Genomic DNA, 18,297 nt, shown 5'->3' with positions numbered 1-18,297 from the left:
TAGTTTAGTGTGTCTAGCCAAAGTAAACCTATGGCATAAATATCTTTACATCGGCCTGATAGACCAGTGTGCCTCTGCTACCAGTCAGTCACTGACCAAATAGCTTTACACATATCTAATTCTGAAAAGGAACTGCAAACCAACTTATGGTGAAAATGTTATGGTATGTGGCAGGCTTTACGTCATTCCATGTTGACCTGCAGCAGGCTGACGTTTCCCTCTCACACAATGCTGCACTTCGTAGCAGAAAACTACAGCTCTTATTTTGTTTCGTATCAATACGCTATGCAAACACCCATATCAGTTTAAACTGCATACAGATTTGAATAAAGCTACATTCAAAACAAAATAAAATGAGGTGTGTTACACAACATATCTACAACATAGTGCTAACGCAATGCCGAGTAATTAGCCAGGGTATCCATCTGTTTCCTTGTTGAAGTAGCTGTTGTTAAAAAATAGTTTTATCAAATTCCAACAGGATCAGCTCAGTCAGTACGAGGCAAAGCTGCAAACTAGCATTTTAAAGGTGTGATAAGAGAGCGATGTGGGCATTCAAATGTATTAGATGAAGAGTCACACTGGATCATGGGGTGTTATATTTTGAGATGTGATTGAGCGGGCGTAAGTTAGCCATGTGCACTGGTGTAAACGTTTTTAAATGTGTGATTTTACAAACGGATAAATGTTTGAATTTAAAGAAAACAAGTGATTTTCACATATCGATCAGATTCCGCTGGTAAGACTTAAAAATTTGGAGCCCAAAACCAGTGAAGAAAGTTTGATCTTTTTGAATCGTAGTCAAAATGTATTAGAATCATAGCACAGTGACTATGTATCTTTTTACACACACACACACACATATATATTTATATATACATATATATATAGTTGATCATTTTCTGATATTACAATCTGATGCTGTGATACTTTTGCATTTGGTTACTCCGTAAGTCTTTAGTGAAAATCTGAATGAGCGAGCCACATTTTGGAAACGCTCATTTTCCCCCAAGACATACGTGGCATTTTGCCATACTCATTAAATCACTCAATTCTTCCTTGTTTGTCATAAGCAGATAATTTGGAAAACAAACTCGTCTATTATATTTTAAGATATAAATGAAGAGTTGGCAACACAACAAGCAAGCGGCTCCCCAGACACATCTGCTGCGGTAATGAACTAAAATTATATTTTGCAAAATCTCACTCACAAAACATCATTGGTACCATCGGGTATGGCGGTTAACCATTAACTTCTCTTTGTGGCCACCACAAAGGAAACAAAATGTATCACACTGGGCCGCATGTCGCTCCACTGCGTGAGCGAAAAAAATGAGAAAAAGTAAGTGATTTAAAGAGAAGGAGTAATAAAGAGAGTGAGGGCAGGCGCAGCAGAACGGTAAATCGCTGGCAGATCATGCCTCATGCAAAACTTTCATGAATAAAACATATTCCTAGCCTCCCATAGCTCACATCCATTTTTCCTTCGTTTCCCTCCTCTTCCCGCTCTATCTCTCACACGCATGATTAACCTCGGGAGGCCTTAATCAACACTGGAAATGACCCGTGCTCCATGACTTACCTGTCGCTTCCTCTCTTTCTCTCCTTCACCTCACCTTCTCCTGTCTCCGCACATCCTTCGGCGTGGGTTTCCCCTGCCTCGTCTGCTCGCCCAGAAGACAAAACACCGTCTGCGGGTTTGTTTATGCTACCTGTGCAATAATTAACTTGTGTAAGAAAACTCAATTAGCAGCGTTCAGTGGATATCGTGGCGTTTAAAATCTCACAAATTTGAAATATTTTTTTCGCCTTATATATGTTTTTCTTTTCTTCTGTGTTTCCTAATCCTTGCCTGGGGAGGAATGGCGGTTTAAGACGTGAGAGTTAGCTGGGGATGAATAATCTTTCTTACCTAAGCCTTCATTCACACAGTCTTTAAAATCTGTCCTCCGGGGATGGGGACAGGGATAGATTTATGGTTATTATTATTTACTTGCTTACTTGCTCCCTCAGCCTTCACACTAAAGCGTACCCAAACACGCATGTAGACCCACACGAGCAACAGTGTGAGCTGTCCAGAGTTCTGAAAACTGGCAGGCGGCTATTAATGAACTGGCTCCAGAAGTGACCTGTCCGTGGTCCTGAAAACTCCCTCTATTCAGCTTAGAGGTCACCCAGAATGATATCACTCAGTTGAGCTCTGCGATTCTCTCTTTGGATGCAGGCTTAACACAAATTAACATCCATGCATGCACACGAGAACAGTTTTTAATTGGTCTTCCCTGTGTAGCTAAGGTTTCAGGGTTGGTACCGCGGGCTAAATGCCTCCTGTGTGTTCAATGTTAGGGTCCAATTTAGCACACAGTAGTGACTGGCCAGTCTGCCTGAACATTTGCTTTGTAATTAGGCTGTTAAGCTTCTTCTTCTTTTTTTCAAACACACGAGACATTTTTGTTCTTCCCTTTTCTTCCCTAGTGAAGAGCTGATTTACTCCTCCAGTGATATTAAAGTATTTTACTTATTTTTACAAGCATCCTTATCAAACAGCTGGATAAAAATCGAATTCTCCAGTTTACCTGCAGAGCTTCTTATTTTATATCGCTGTCCTTGTGCTGAATTGAAATTCATCAAGAGAATTTAATTACCAAAGCACCCGTACAAGTTGAGCAATCGCAAATGTGCCATCTGTCTGACTCTGTCTGCCCCAGCAGCTTTCTCTGTCCCCCACCTGATGCATCCACATCTCCTCTTACACGTTTCTCGTTTGTGTCGTTTTGCAGGGATAAGCGGACAGTATCCTCTGGTTCAGAACGTGACTGTGACAGAGGGTGGGATAGCGAACCTGACCTGCCGTGTGGAGTTTAATGACAACACCTCCCTCCAGTGGTCAAACCCAGCACAGCAGACCCTCTTTTTTGGGGACAAGAAGGGTGAGTTGGAGATGAAGCAGACAACAGCCACCACATGACAGATCTGGTCTTTAAAAGTATATGTTGGGTTTGCAGAGGAATGCATAAAACGGGATTGAATCCTTTTTTTTTTTTTTTGTTGGTTGGAGATTGACCTAAAAAAACCAAAAAATCGTACTTTTTCTGTGTGTCTGTCTCTGCTGTGTCTCAGCATCTGTCCCACATTTCTCGAGTTTGTGTTTTCATGTCTGTGCAGCACGTTTTTTCATAGTAAGGAGAAACAGATACACTTGTGTCCCAGCTGCTTCTCATGCTGTTTTTTGCAAAGCTTCCCTCTGTGGATGTATAGTATGCCGTTATTATTACTCTTTTACTTTGTTACTGTTCATCCTTACACACATAGATAGACACACATCGCTACAAAGAAGCCATCAGTGGTGAGAGTAGATGTGACCAGCTCTATTTTGAACAGTATAACCAGTGCTGATTACCACCTGCCATTTGCAGTTTAAGGGCTTTAGCTTCTCTGTCAGTTTGTTTGCAGTTGGTTTTGCTTCACTGTAACGGTTGTCTGTGGTGAATGATTGGAAAGTATAACTGAATAAGGTAAGTGGGGGTGTAAAAACAGGCTAGTGCATTTTTCATCCATCTTATCTGGCATTTCAAGCACAAGCATGATCAGTGCAAACCTTCGATCAGATTAACCACCGCCAATAAAAAAATGATGTGGTGGATCAAATCCATTTTTATTTTCTATAACCCCTCGATCTAAATTTAAAACGGTGCTTAAAAGGTTTAAATTGATGTTCTGGTCAAGTTGGAAGATCATCCCACACGTTCTGTTGGTGCTTAGCTCGTACCAGCATTAGCGTCTGCAGCACACAGTATATTAGGAGTGATGCAATATTGTTGGCTTGTGTATAAGTGAGAGCAATAAAGTTGTTGCTGATATTCAAAGACTCATTTTCACATTTTGTGGTATAGCCTTCATCAGCAGAGCATACCTTGCTGGAGTATCCAGTTAGCTATTTAGTGGTACATTTTTCCCCAGGTATTACAATGGGTGCTCGGACCCAAATGACTGTCGTATAACGCAGAAGCGAACAAAAACACTTTGAAGCTACAGTGAAATTTCATAGCACATAAAAGCGTCAGCAATGAAAGCCACATCTTTGTGAGAAGTGCCTAAAGAGTGACAAGCAAAAAGTACAGACTTCACTTAAAGTGCGTGGGCGAGGGGTGTGTTTAAATCCAGTTTAATGATTTAAAAATGTTGAATAGGAGAGATTTCACACTTTTTTTTATAATAAGAGGTGTTTATACCCTCTTAATCAAACTCATGCTTCAAATGTATGGGTTTGTAAAAATTTTGCAACTGTGAGGATATGCTGCAGCGTACAAACAGAGGAGAGAATGTTTAGCGTTTTGTTATATAGGACTTTAACAATCTCATCAACACATCCCACTTTCAGGGAGAAAACAGCCTGGGAGTGATGTGTCTGCAGAGAAGAATCGAAGCTCTGTATAAATAACAGTTTATATACCAGAGAGCTGCATATTCCCACACAGACATTTCTCCATTAAACAAATGCAAGCCCTTGTTATTGTTCACACATTCACCGACGCACGCAAACACAATATCCTGCGTGAATACACAAACTCTAGGTGTGGCAGGAAACTGCCATTGTTTTAATGGCTAATAAGTACAGAGGGTTTATTCCTGACCTTTTACACCATCTTCAGTAGTGTCCCCATAAAGAGGATTCATGGGCCTTATTTAGTTGGTTCATGCCTGCTGGAGTGATTGTGCCCTGCGCATCTCTCAGCTGTATTATTTGAGTGTCATAGAGTATGAATCACACTCTCTTGTAAGTGTCTGGATTAAGCACATATGGGATTTACACAGTCTTTTTCCATTATCCCGCTGCCCACTGGGCTTCCTTGTCCGTTTGGGTGTTCATGCACTGTACGCGTGTGTGTTTTCTGTGTTGTTGTTTGTATGTATTTTTGCATAGGGTAACTGAATGCATGCATGGGGCAAAGCATTTCAATTTTCCGTCATTCATGTTTTCACTTACCTGCCTTTTTTCAGAAAGAGCAGCGGTAAAAAGCTGCATTGAACATCAAATTCAACAGGTGATGTTCTTCGCAGGTTATTCCATATCACACCAGGGGTCGGGCTTGGGGGTCTATTTCATGGCATTTCCAATGCAAGGCTCTAAGATTGGAAATGAAAAACCAGCCAAGGACTTTCTTATTATCAGAAAAGCAGGGGGATACTACTAAGGCTCCAGAGCTGTGTTGCTGTTTTGGTTTGGGTCTGTATTTGTGTATGTGTGTGTATGTGTGCTTTGGGAGTTGTCTTGCTGAACGTGGCAAATTCAGATGCACATGCTGATGGGAGCACAGAGATGGTGAGTGTTTCCAAAGTGCCACTGGCAGTGTGTGAAAGGAAAGATGTCTCAGCTGCAAACGCCTTTGAGCACAGTAGGTTTCAGATTAATTTTCCTTGCTGCCTGTTGGGAAGAAGAAGATGGGGATTAGGGCAAGCACACAGTTGCTCAAAAATACAACCCCAACTCTGCAACTTTTTGCATACTTTGCTATGTCACAGTGGTTGAAAAAACTATTTTTCCCTCCGTCTCTTAATGTACAAGATATTTTCCATGCAGCATCTACCTTGTTTGAACCTGCAGGTTTACTCCGTGTAAACGCAATTCTTCTTTAAATGTTAAAGGTCTATTTCAAAGTCAGCTACCGTAAATATCATTGTGATGAATTGTGGTTTTCTCTCCACTCTCCACCGAAGGAATCATTTCAGATTTCCGTATTGATGCGCGTCTGCGCAGCAGGCTGGTGACTTTGCACCGCACCTGCATGACCACATGTCGAATCACAAAAAAACGTCACTTGCATCCGGGGTTAAACCCAGCCACAGAGCATTAGCATAAACATATTGCTTTTGGAAAGACAAATGCAGCAACTGACTCCATCGTAGTCTTTTGAGTGGTGCCGGTTTCTCGGCTGTTGTTGTTTAATGTCAGCGCTGAGATTCACCTCTAAGACATTTAGTCAGATGAAAGAGACTCCTCTTGTCTCCCATCCTCTCAAAGGTGCTGGCTGTGAAGAGTTGTTTGAATTTCAAATAAGTCATTGTCCCGAATGTAGCCAATTTTGTCCTTTCCATCACTTACCACTAAGGGACTTAAGCTGTGCTTTGACAGTGAGAGAGATGCGCGCTGGGCAAGAGGGATTCTCTCTTTTATAAGATTCAAAAGAGGCTAATATCTCCTTACAAATTGCTCTTTTGGTTGACTTGATAATAGCTTTATTTCCTGGATGGAGAAATTCTGCAATGGCCCATAATTACAAAATATTCGTTATTCCCATACTAGGAAGAGCCTATGTATAATTACTTTCCAGGCTAAATTTGCAAGCCTATTTAGTGGACTCATCATGTGTGAGCGCTCGCTATGGTATGACATTTAAATCACTTACTCAACATGGTTGCTGTAATTCGCTAACCCTTTTACATACCATTTCTTTCTTTCTTTTTTGAACACCCACATGTGGGTTTTCATTTTCAACCTACTTCCTTGATTCTTTTCCCTTCTCTTTAATTATCTGTCCACCCCTACCTTCCCGACTATGGCAGGATCATGGTTTACCTGTCTTTACATGCATCATAAAGCGTTTCCCTGCAGCACAAACTTGGCAGAGCTGAATACATTATAGTTCTGTTCAAAATTATACTAAAGCGGCAGGCCTTTGTACTGGGAGCTCTGTGGCTAGAAAAGATTCTGCACATATTTCTCCAGTAATGTAATTAGTGGTCTGATATTTGGGTTTAGGTCATGTTGTCTTTGGACAACCTCCAGGAAAAAATAGTGACATGCCTTGCTGTGTGGTGGTGTAGTATTTCTTCAGGGTCAGAAATAGTACGCTTTATTCTGGAACTGACATCATTTATATTTGCTCGTTTAGTTCCTGAAATAGTTTCCCAGCTAGATAAGCGTGCACAAGTACAGGGAAACTATCGTGTTGCACTATGAGAAGATTTTTATTTTAATTTTTTTGCCATTTTCACCTTCACTGAGTAGATGTGGCAGAGGCAGGAAATGTGAGGAAAGCGAGCAGATTGACATGCAGTAAAGGTCTGAGTTCAGCGTGAATCAAACCAGGGACTCTTAAAGATCCTTAAAGATATTTGCACCCATGTGGCATTCACTCTGAACACTCAGCCACTGAGTTGGTCTGTTTACAGTAGAAAAAGATAAAAATGGATTTTACAATAATAGTTCTCAGAAAAAAGATCTAAAAGAAACATCTTTTAGATAAAAATACCATTGAATGCCGTTCTTTTCATGTAAATGCTACAGATTCAGCAAATCCTCATGAGTGCTGTTCTGTATATGTATTTGTTATGAATATATAGGCACTGAAATTAGTTTGACATCTTTCCAGCTAAATGCTTTATTAATGCTTAGATTTTGAGAGATTAATGCAAATTTTAAAGCATTTTTCATGCTCTTCAATTACTCTGGTCTTGCCTCATTCTGCTTAAAAGGCAAACTGACCATTAAGAGGTCACGCTGTCTTTGTAACTTCTAACGCAGTGTGAACTCGGGGAGCTACCTGAGTCCCGCGCATGTGCGCTGGCATATTAGAAGAACAGTCAAATTAAAAACTGCATTCTAAAAATGGGCAAAATTTTCAGATCTGTTTGCTGCAGAGGTTATTTTTTAGCATTTTCTTTTTTTTTTTTATGTAACTATGAGCAATAGTTTGTTAATGGTTCTTGAAAAATGACCAAGTGCTGAGTGCACCTGTGGTGGACAACTCTGTCTATGCTGCGCTATTTGCAGATTGATTGAATCTGTTTAAACATTAAGATTAGTGTTATGGGTGAACAGCTAAGGGCCAACTGCTCATTTTTAGGCCCCCAAACTGCTGAATATGAAACTATTCAGGTCCTAAGATATCAAATATTCAGCTGTCTGAATCAATTTGCTGGCTGTTTGTGGTTATGTGAGCGTGTGTATCTGTGCTTGTAAGCCCATATATACGTGTGTGCATGTGGAATGTCAAGCCTTCCACCTCCCCGGTATGCAACCATGAAAGCTTTGATGCATTCAGAGTATCTGTGCCTGAGCAATTTAGGGGGATAGGCTTTTAAAAGTTTTCCAAAGTAAATAACAAAATAAGAAATGCCTGACAGACTTTTTATTAAACAGATAGCAGAACTTTCTCTCAAAAGTTAATCTTAGCTAGAAAGTTAAACTTTTGAGACAGCTGTCTTTTTTCCCCCTGGTAGAGTACCTCTATGAAACATCCTTTCATATCGGGCTGAAGATTGGTACGGTGTTCTCTCTGATAGAAAAAAAACTTGACTGTAAATCTCCAAAGATCCCTAACAAGTCCCCTTTCTCCAAGACAAGGACCATAAAACATAAGAGGAAGAAAAAGAAGGAAAAGGAGATGGAATGTAGGCCTTGGTGGGATAAAGGAGACGAATTAAGGAGGCATTTTATGAGAGCTTTCAGATGCAGTTATCACCTGTGAAAGAAACAGGCAAACTTTTTCTCTGACCTTGAGCATTCTGCGTCTTCTCTCTTTGTCATTTCACTTTGCGCATGTCTGTGTTTGAATGTAACATTCAGCGTTTGATTTGAAAAAAAGGGGGGAAAAACCCTGCTTTTGTTTGCTGTGCACTTAGACGTGCATGCAGGTATTGTAATTAAAAGTTCTGTATAGTTGTCACTGTGGATTGGAGAAACTGGTGTCAGACAAATGTCATTTCTGCTCGTTCTGATGTAAAACAGGCTGAGGTGAGAAAGACAGTGCACTGTCAAATGAGGCAACAGATCCAGTTATTACTGTCTTTATTAGTAGAGCCACTTATCATTCACAGGGTGTAGAGAAGGATACTGGAGGCAAATGGGAATAATTACCTCACACTTATAGTGTCAGGCTTATTCTTTCTGTCTTTAAGGAGAAAGTTCTGGAGTGCAGAATTGGGAATAGGAAATAATTTCTCTCTCTCTCATTTCTTTTTTAGAAAAAGAAATCCATTTTTTAAACTGCAGCCTAAAATTAAGAGTTGTTTGCAGGGAACCTTTAACACTATAAAAACAAGGATACAACACTGCAGACCTTTTCCACTTTCTTTTAAATGCTTTGCAAAGTCATTTTGAAGGATAGCTGTAAAAATATGTAGCACCTTATAGACACCCCGCTCTCGAGCTGCTGGGGAAAATGTATTCCTCTGCAAAATACAGTAGAGTTTATGGGCAAGAGCTGTCTCCTCGCTGACCCGCTTCTCACAAGGACTTAATGAAGTAGGGCTGGCGAGGGTGTCCCACTGAACTCGACATGGCAGGTAGAGACTGATGAAAGAAAATCATTTCTGTCACAGGAAAAATCTCCACAAGCCAATTACTCTATAGAGTATGGCACATTTTACATTTTAAAAAGCCAGTATTCCACCGAAAGCTATAACGGGTAATGGAGGCTGAGGAATGCCTGAGATAGAGAATATACATTAAGCAATTCAATAGGCATTGCATTCTGTTTGCTTTTCCCTATCAGTCCCTCACACACACACATTCGCACAGACAAATTCAAGTCCCCAGATGGGTTGTTGACAAGGAAAAGAGAACAGTCACATCCAGACACAGGCGGCTGAATGTATATTCTGAAATTTGCACTTTTCTCATTATAAAACTGTGTCACTTGAATGAACAAACACCTGCCAAGGTTCCATACTAATACATACTGTCCCTGGATAGATGAAGGGACAGGGAGGTAGAAGGAAGGAGGGGGTCAGTGGAAAGAGGGAAAGAAAAGGGCAGAAGAGAGGCGAAGAAAAAATATAAGGAAGCAGTAAAATGTGCAAACATGACAGGTTAAAAGTGAGTAGTTTGAAAGTCCTGGCTATTATATGGACTCTGTATGTCCATACAATAAACACGTGTCTAGTGTAAAACAAAAAAAAATGTAATTACCATCCATTCACATACACGTTTCCTTTCCTGCCATTTTTAATGGTTCCGCAAAGCAACACAGGAAAACTGCTACAGTATGTATGCAGTCTAATTTGATATGTGCTGGACTCCAGTTGCACACACACTGTGCATGTCACCATATATAAACAATTTGCTGGCATGCTGTGGTCATCTACTGTGATATTTGCAATTTTAGTGAGGCTCACCTAACATATTGATGGAGCACAAAGCCATCAGCTGTGTGTGGTAACAAACTTACTGTAGGGTTACCCTGGTGGAGCTGGACAGAGCTTTGAATACTCAAGCCTTCTGTTCTCTGTGGGAACAAAGGAAAAGTGATTAAATAGATACCTTTTAGTTTCACTGTGGTATCACATTTTTAAAGGTGAATGCTGACTATAATGCAGGTTTGGGTAAGACACTGGTCGGACTGTGCCATAGTCAGATTTGGATACTTAACATGTATAGTGCCATTGCTATTATCTGTGTTCTTAACTAATTATTAAAGTCAGTTTCATAGCAAAACCAGGAGGTGAAAAATGTCCATGACAGGCAGATCATACCTTATGTTTTGAGCTTTAATGGTTAAATGTAAAGATAATGTCAATAAGTGCAATAAAGGCTTCCCAACACATGTTAACAGATTAGAGCCTAAGAGGAAGAGGCGTAAACACCGCTGCTCCACCTGTTTATATTAAAATGTTGACCAAAGGTGGTAGATGTCTGTGTGAACTACTGAAGATGCACTATTTTAATTGAATCTTTTATTAAGGATCAAAAATTAAAATTGCACAGAACAAACAGAGCATGTGTGCCTCCATACACAGTTTCCCACCCATAATAAAAATGAATGAAGCATCTTGCACCTTCTGTCTGTGCAAGCTTTGCTTTGTCTTAGCTTTCCATTTCTGCACTCTGCGCTTTTCTTCTCAGAGTCTTGGAGCTTTGGTGTTACGGCCGTTTACTGTTATCTGATGTCACGGCTGCATTCATGGGAACCTCAGCATGGATGCTGTTCTCAGCCTGAGGCCATCAGCGGTTGTAATTGGATGTAGAGAGAATCACAAACTTGGGCTCAGTGATCAAAAAAAAAAATGTGGTTGTATTCCGTCAGTAGTTATTGTGGAATACAAATCTGCCACTCTTTGATGTTGACAACAACACCGTCCTCCACGAACACATTCAGGGCTGTCGGCACTAATGGTCTATAATGGATGGCATGCAGCTGCAGCACCTTCGCAGACAAATAGCAAAGGATGCATTCCTCTTCTCCACTCTCTCTGTCAATATACAAGCTTTCATGTGAAAGACTAGTGGTCGACTGTTTGTTCTACATGCTGTGGAAAAATGTATGTCCTGTGCACTGCTTTTATGTTGTATAAATCATGTATAATTAGTATATAAAATTTGAACCCTAAAGAAAATCCAAATGTTAAAAAATATAAGCTACATTCATTGGGTGTTTCATCCCTTAATTGTATCCGTCTCCATCTGGCGAGCCAGAAGTTGATGTTGTAATGATGTGGTCACATGAGCTTCTGGCCTCTCCTGCTTACCCTAACCCAGTCAGCGCTCTTCTCCCAGCTCTGCCCTCTGAGAGATCTTGCTCTTGGTCTTCCTAGAGCTAAGTAGCTTCTCCCCTGCCCTGATCAGCTGGGTGGATGGTGCTGATGTCCCAATGGGTTTGCAGTTTCATACACATCTCCTGCTCAGAGATATGTGCCAGATCCAGGAGGACCGTCTCTCCTGGGTAAATGACATATTGCAACCTGACAAAGGTGTGGGCCAAGATGCTTTTGTATCCACAGAGCATGTCTCAATTCCCAAATGTGCAGGTTAGCTGAAGGGAAGGGTGCCTCAAACTACACTGATAGAAACAGTGAAAACATTTCTCCAGAAGCCAGTTTCACTGCCTTTGTCCTTTGATTGTCATTTGCCTTCTGTGACCCCTGTAACTCTAATCCTTCCCAGTTAGGTATTTAGGTAAGCATTTGGACAATAGCACAACATTTTAGTCTTAATTCAGATAGTACTAAAAGTATTAACTCTTTATGAATTAAAGTCGTTGTTATAAACAGCCTTTTCAGGAGGTCATTGGACAAACTAACATCATTTTAAATTATTTTAAATGGTTTGTGTTTAACACTTTGCAACCAGTGAAAACTTGAAGTCCAGAACCCATGGACGTCAACAAATGTTGTTTCCTCAAATTCACTTACAGGCCTTTAATGCTGCCTGCGTGTATTTTTTTTTTCTTCAATAACTGAAAAGCATGCTCTGTTGGGCTGAGATCAGATGACTTGGTCTTTGAGGAATATTCCATTTCTATTCTTTGAGAAACTTTTTGGTTTCTCAAAGGTTTAGGTTATTATGGCTGTGCATGGTAAAGTGTATAATGGATAGTGAAGTTTTGGAGTATTTGGCTGAATCTGAGCAGAGAGTATAGCCCTCTGTAAACCTCCAAATGCATCCTGTTTCATCTGTCAGCAGTCAAAACACTAGTGACACTGTAACACTTCCACTTACAGCCATACATGTTCATGCCATAACATTGCCTTCACCGTGTTTGACAGATGAGATGATATGCCATCATCCCGCTACAAGTTAATTTTCGTTTCTTCTGTCCTAATCTTTTTAGAACTGTTTTGTTTAGGAAAATTCAAATCTGGCCATTCTGTTCATGTGCGTTACCAGTGATTTTTCTTTTGCTGTAAATCCTCCGCGTGAAAGCATCACTGGATTGTAGACAATGATGTGGCTACCTCAGCCTGAGATCGTTCTTAACTTAGTTAGATCATATGAGTGGGTTTTGGAAACTGTGCAATGATTCATTGTAGCTGTCTTCTGCTGTCTTTCAGGATGTTTAGTGTTGCTGATCAGCCTGCACAATCCTTCTTCTTCTTCTTCTTCTTCTTCTTAAAATGTACCTGATTATTGATCTCTTTGTTTTGGATTTTCAGCCTAATGACAGCCTCTCTCATTTACATAAACATGTGTTTGGACCTCATATTGAGAGTACAAGTAAAAAAAAATAACCTAAGAACAGGCCTGACCATGACAATGACTTGCCAGTTAGATGTCTCTTTTGATTAATTGTTTTTGGGCACTGGTATAAAAGTGGCTTTAATTCTTAAACAGTGAATTTAGTTTTGTTTACAACCTTTTTGTAAACTTTAATTACTTTAAATTAATTTAAACTTTAATTATTTTATTCTTTAAACTTTTGTTAAACTCCCCTTGATTAAATATGAAAATCTTTATGTCACACGTTGATTATTTGATTTACAGTCCATTGTATTGGTGTACAATGCTAAAATTACAAAAATTAATGGAATCATTGTCCAAAAACATATACACCTTACTACATTTCTAGATAAGACAGACTTTATTTGTAACTTGCTGATCAATTGGTCTGATTATGGAAGTGGGACTGAAATCTAAGGGTATTTTTACTGTTAGCAGTATCCTTAACAGCTATGTTGTGATTTCATGGCTATATATAACAGCTTTCATGTTTCAAAACCCAGCCTGAATCCCCTCCTTCCAGGGGGCTCAGGATGATCCTGCTTTTTGGCATCGAATCTATCCTGATCTTTGCCTGTAACTACTGGAGGAAACTACTGGAGGAACACATGACTGGATTACAAAATCCAGATTATGTATTGAATAATAAGAATCATATAAATTCAGTATTCGAGGAGTATTTAATCGTTTTTCTCCATTCCTTTATCAGGAGGTGATTGACAGGATTTTCCCACTGATTCAATCACGTTTTGTTACAGCTGAGTCACTTTACAATTAATCACATTTATTATAAATGTAATGTCATCACAGCAAGTCAAATCATTCTCATTACTTTGCTTAAGTAAACCAGCAAATCAGAAAAGTCTAGATGCTTTCCAATGAACTCCTCATGCCCCTCATTCTCTCTCAAATCAAATCTTAGAGTGGGATTTCGAAGAGAGGACAGGATGAAGGTAGAGTTGTATCGCGACAGCAAGCGAGCCAGCTACAGTAAATGTATTTCCTGACATTTGCCTGCTCGTACTTCCTTGCCCAAAGCAAATAAGGCAACAGTTGAACTGAAGCGTTGTTTAACTTTTACACATTCACAGGTTAGTGGAGCTGCCTGAGTAGACAGAATGAGGTCTTAGGGTGGGTGGAAAGAGAGAAACTGAGAGACTGACAGAAAGATAGATAAACAGAGACAAAGAGCAGTTTTTGTCGGGATTTAATCCATATTTACCTTATTTTATTTGTTGGGACAAAGTCTATGCATTTGTTTGTGTAGTTTGATGACACGCGACAGGAATCCTATCTGTTCAGGAGAGCTTTAACCATCAGCTGAACTGGCAGCGTATTAGACTGAAACTAATTCTGTGGTCTTGCATTAACGGGCATGTGAACTCATACAGACACTCACAGAAACAGCAGTGTACTGTCACTACACTGGAGCCTACAGATATGTCATGTGCTCATATCAACTTGTCATGTCTGCTCAGGCTCTGTACACAACGTGTAGCGATAACCGGTGTTGTGAAGAACGGGAAAGGACAGAACAAATGCAATAATAAATGAGACAGAGCAGCTGTCGTTTAGCCAAACCGATTACAACACTTTCGCCATCGACGGTAGATGTTTAGCCTGGAACCCACAAAGCAAAGCCTTCATGTCTTTGCAGACCAAATGACACAGCATTGCTCACTGACATTTCTCTTTATTTTTCAGCTCTGTGATCACAGCATGCACACATAGAAGCTTCCAAAATAATGCACCTAGAAAGGCTAGAAATGTGCCACTGTCTGACATTTACGAAGGTACAGTTTCCACTACGTATAGATTATTACCTGTGCAACACTGAATGCCTTCTGCTTCACAAAGTTTTAATGAGAATAGAAGATGAGCAAATTTTTCACGAGTACTGTCACGGGAAAAACTACACGTAAATCCCCAAAATTATAATAGTGTACGGTTTGAAAAAAAATGTTTTGCAACACATAGATTATTACCATTAGACTTTCCAAAGTTATGAGCAATTATCTGGCCCAGTTCCTCTGTTCTTTGTTACACGTATTCTGAAAATTCCCAGAAGAATTGTTTGGTCCAGGTTCATTTTGGTTCTACATGAAATCTTTTCAATTCAGATTTACAATAACCCCAGTACCGTTGTCTACTGGGCCAGTAGTGTGAGGCAGTACAATTATTTCTTACATCTCATGTTTTCATGCTTGGATGCCCATCAGCAAAAAGAGTAACATATTGATGAACTGTAAAGAGTGCAACTATCCAGCTGTGCAATAAGACGCCAGCTGAACCAGTTAAATACAAAGAGAGCGCCGGCTTCTTTCAAAGAATTTGAAATGAGGCCTGATCTATATCTTAGCCTTATTAAGGTGCCTATTAAAAATATCTAATTATGTATTACTCCATTAATAAATTCAAGTGACTGGGAAATTACATCCATCCATTTTCTTAACCACTTATATGTTTCAGGATAGCAGGGGAGGGCTTGAGCCTATCCCAGCTATCATAGGTCACCAGTCTATCGCAGGGAAATTGCATCCATCTCTAGTAAAATTACGGTACATCTGATGGTCTAGCTGCAGGAATATAACAAGATACAATGTATATTTTTGCCTTACATTTAAAAGATGTTTCACCTAGTATTGCGTAGTATATAAAAATTAATTAAAGTTTGGATTGGAGTTTGAAGAAAGGCTGAAAAGCTTAACGCTTTATGATGTTATAATTGATGTATTAGATACCTTGGATATCATTTCTCATAATTCTGCCAGCCAGACTAAAGTACTCCTCAAACAGACTGTGTAATAGCTTTTACTTTTCAACCCTGTCTAGAGAGGCAACAAAACCCAGAGTGTTTTTTAAAATGATCATAAGATACAAATACGCTTTCAAAAGCTGACATGAAAGAAAATGTAAACATCTGTACAGAAATAGTCATGCTATCTTTCTGTTAATCCAACCATACTAAGTCACACATGCGCACACACTGTACTTGAACAAGGGGAGTTCTGAGTCACTTTCATGGAGATTAAAAGCAAAGTAGCCTTGGCTGCTCATATTAAATAAGGTTTGTAGAAAGGCATTATACTAGCAAAAGGAAGGCTTGACTAAATCTTCCCGACAGTCAAGGCCACAGAAACAGCAGGAAAGAAATTTCTGCACACTTTATAGTTCACACAGCCTTTTTTTCTAATTGCAAATTAGTGTGTAGTTTTTCGACTGCTATTTCCAAGGTGTCGACGAATTTTATTTCATTTTTTTTATTTTAGCGCACGCTCCCGTCCTATCATAGACGTGAAGTCTAGTTTGAAGAGCCCTCTTGTATCTTTAAACTCGCCATTCAATCACAGCAAATCTATTTCTACTTGCACATCTTGCCAAATTCTCATTAAGCCTCACTCTCTGCCTTTTATTGCAATATTGATCCCCACTGCATTCAGTTATGTCTTTTGGAAGATTACATTTTCATATAAGTAAATGTCTGCAGTGGTTTACAGCAGTGAAGGCTGTGTGGTATAGTTTAATGCGGTGGTTTGCTGATGCATTCATTTTTAAAACTAATGGAAGAAAATCAATTTCATTGGTACTGATAGATGATTTTACAGAGAAGTTCATCTAGGATATGCATTAATTAATACCGAGAGCAGATGTCGAAACTTTAGGGCTTCTGCTGTCGTTTTTTTCAGAACAAAGAAAATGTTTAGAACCAAATAACAGGCAAATATTTTTTCTTGTTTGTTTTTTTTCCACATGAGATGATTCTAGATTGGTTAATCTCTCTCTCTGCGTGCTTTTTAAACTCTCTTTCTCTCTATCTGTGGATGCAGTTTATTCCCTATATGGACATCAACACTGATGCATTATAAGAACCACCGTTCAAATATTACAGCCTTAAACCCTGTACCTGTCACCGCACTGTAGAAGTCCACAAGTTTCTCCCACAGCTGCTAGTTTACAGTTATTTGAACATTTTTCTAACTATCTGCCTCTGGTTATCTGTGTTTCCAGCTCTAAGGGACAACAGAATCGAGCTTGTGCGTGCAACATCATCAGAGTTGACCATCAGCATCAGTGATGTCACGCTGTCTGATGAAGGCATGTACACCTGTTCTCTCTTCACCATGCCTGTCAGAACGGCCAAAGCTTACCTGACTGTTCTGGGTGAGTACAAGATCCAAAGCAAAAGCAAAAACTCCACCTCAAAGGAAAATTTCATAGATGGACGTTATAGCAGCTATAATGTGTGTAAAATCTGTAGTAAAGTGATCTAAGTACATGTTTTTCCTCTCTCTCTCATTTGCCATGGCTAAAAAATAATATATATACTTTTTTTAAACTCTGAACGGTGTTTTAAAAAAAAAAAAAAACAGCTTCCAAATGCAACACATACCCTTTAGGTTTCCTTTTACCTCAAGCAGAAATTGTCGATTAGTGAGAAAAAGACGAAAGAAAGCAAAAAAGAAATTGCATACCTTACTCAGATGTCTTGAGTGGCTGTATATCCATTTCCGCTCGTGAGGTTGCTGAAGATACAAAATGCTCCAACTTGACTTTCTTTTTCACGGAGTCTCAGGAGCTTTTCAAATCCAGTAATAATCGTTTGGAAATAATTTGCAAATCTGACTCCCCATTTGAAATCTTTATATAAACATATATAATTATTATAATTCACAAAAAGAAAATAGTGAAATTGTCGAGTATAGCAATATCTATGTCATTATTTTGTGAATTTGTTGATTTTAGAAGATTCGGAATTACTAGTAATACAGCATAGCTAGATTTTGCAGCCTTACTGGAGCCTTGCTTTTCTTTTTTGAGGCTATCAGCTTATTGGTTTGCTGTGATGCTATGTTGTTAGAAATAGCCTGTTGCTTATGCCTGCAAATGCAGATAAAAAATAGTGTACACTGTTAGTACCTCCCTCCCCTTAGCAGTGTTTGTGTTGTGATCATGGCCTCACACAAACATTGTCTCATTTCTTGCCACTGGGCTTATTATCTTGCCAATTAGTTTTTGCTAATCTTAATAGATGTGCTTGTGCACTCCAGGATCATTAGCTGGCTCTCTGTGTTAACAAGCATTCTGAGAATTAGACATTAAAGGCTACTGCTCAATAAGAATATGGAGAAAATCATTTTGCAGTTTTGAACAATAGTTAATGGTGCAAGCTAGAAAACAGAGAGGGTGATTTAATAAACACACCAAATAGTCTGGGGATGGCCTGGTTTATCTGCCACTGCTTTGGGACCATAAGCACTGGGGACGAATAAAAGAAAACACTGAAAACGATTTTGGAAAAAAAAAACTGTAATACTACAAATATGCAAGCTTCGCATTCAAATGATTTGGTGCTGGAACAA

General features: G+C 39.4%; 1 protein-coding gene across 4 annotated transcripts in view; it reads left to right on the top strand.

The window, feature by feature from the left end:
- The window catches only part of LOC146700187 (cell adhesion molecule 2-like), a 211,205-nt gene that overhangs the window by 154,080 nt on the left and 38,828 nt on the right, over positions 1-18,297 (top strand). For all 4 annotated transcript variants that reach the window (XM_085470336.1, XM_085470334.1, XM_085470335.1 and 1 more), the window contains 2 exons: positions 2,781-2,930; positions 16,946-17,098. In XM_085470336.1, coding sequence (XP_085326462.1) covers positions 2,781-2,930; positions 16,946-17,098 — 303 coding nt within the window. The remainder of the gene's footprint in view (positions 1-2,780; positions 2,931-16,945; positions 17,099-18,297) is intronic.

The sequence above is a fragment of the Copadichromis virginalis genome, linkage group LG10 (assembly GCF_057382275.1).
Source record: "Copadichromis virginalis isolate Kocher_CV1m ecotype Utaka linkage group LG10, C_Virginalis_male_GT1.1, whole genome shotgun sequence".
Lineage (NCBI taxonomy): Eukaryota > Metazoa > Chordata > Actinopteri > Cichliformes > Cichlidae > Copadichromis > Copadichromis virginalis.
The sequence above is the reverse complement of the archived record's forward strand: the minus strand, read 5'-3'. Positions and strand labels throughout refer to the sequence as shown.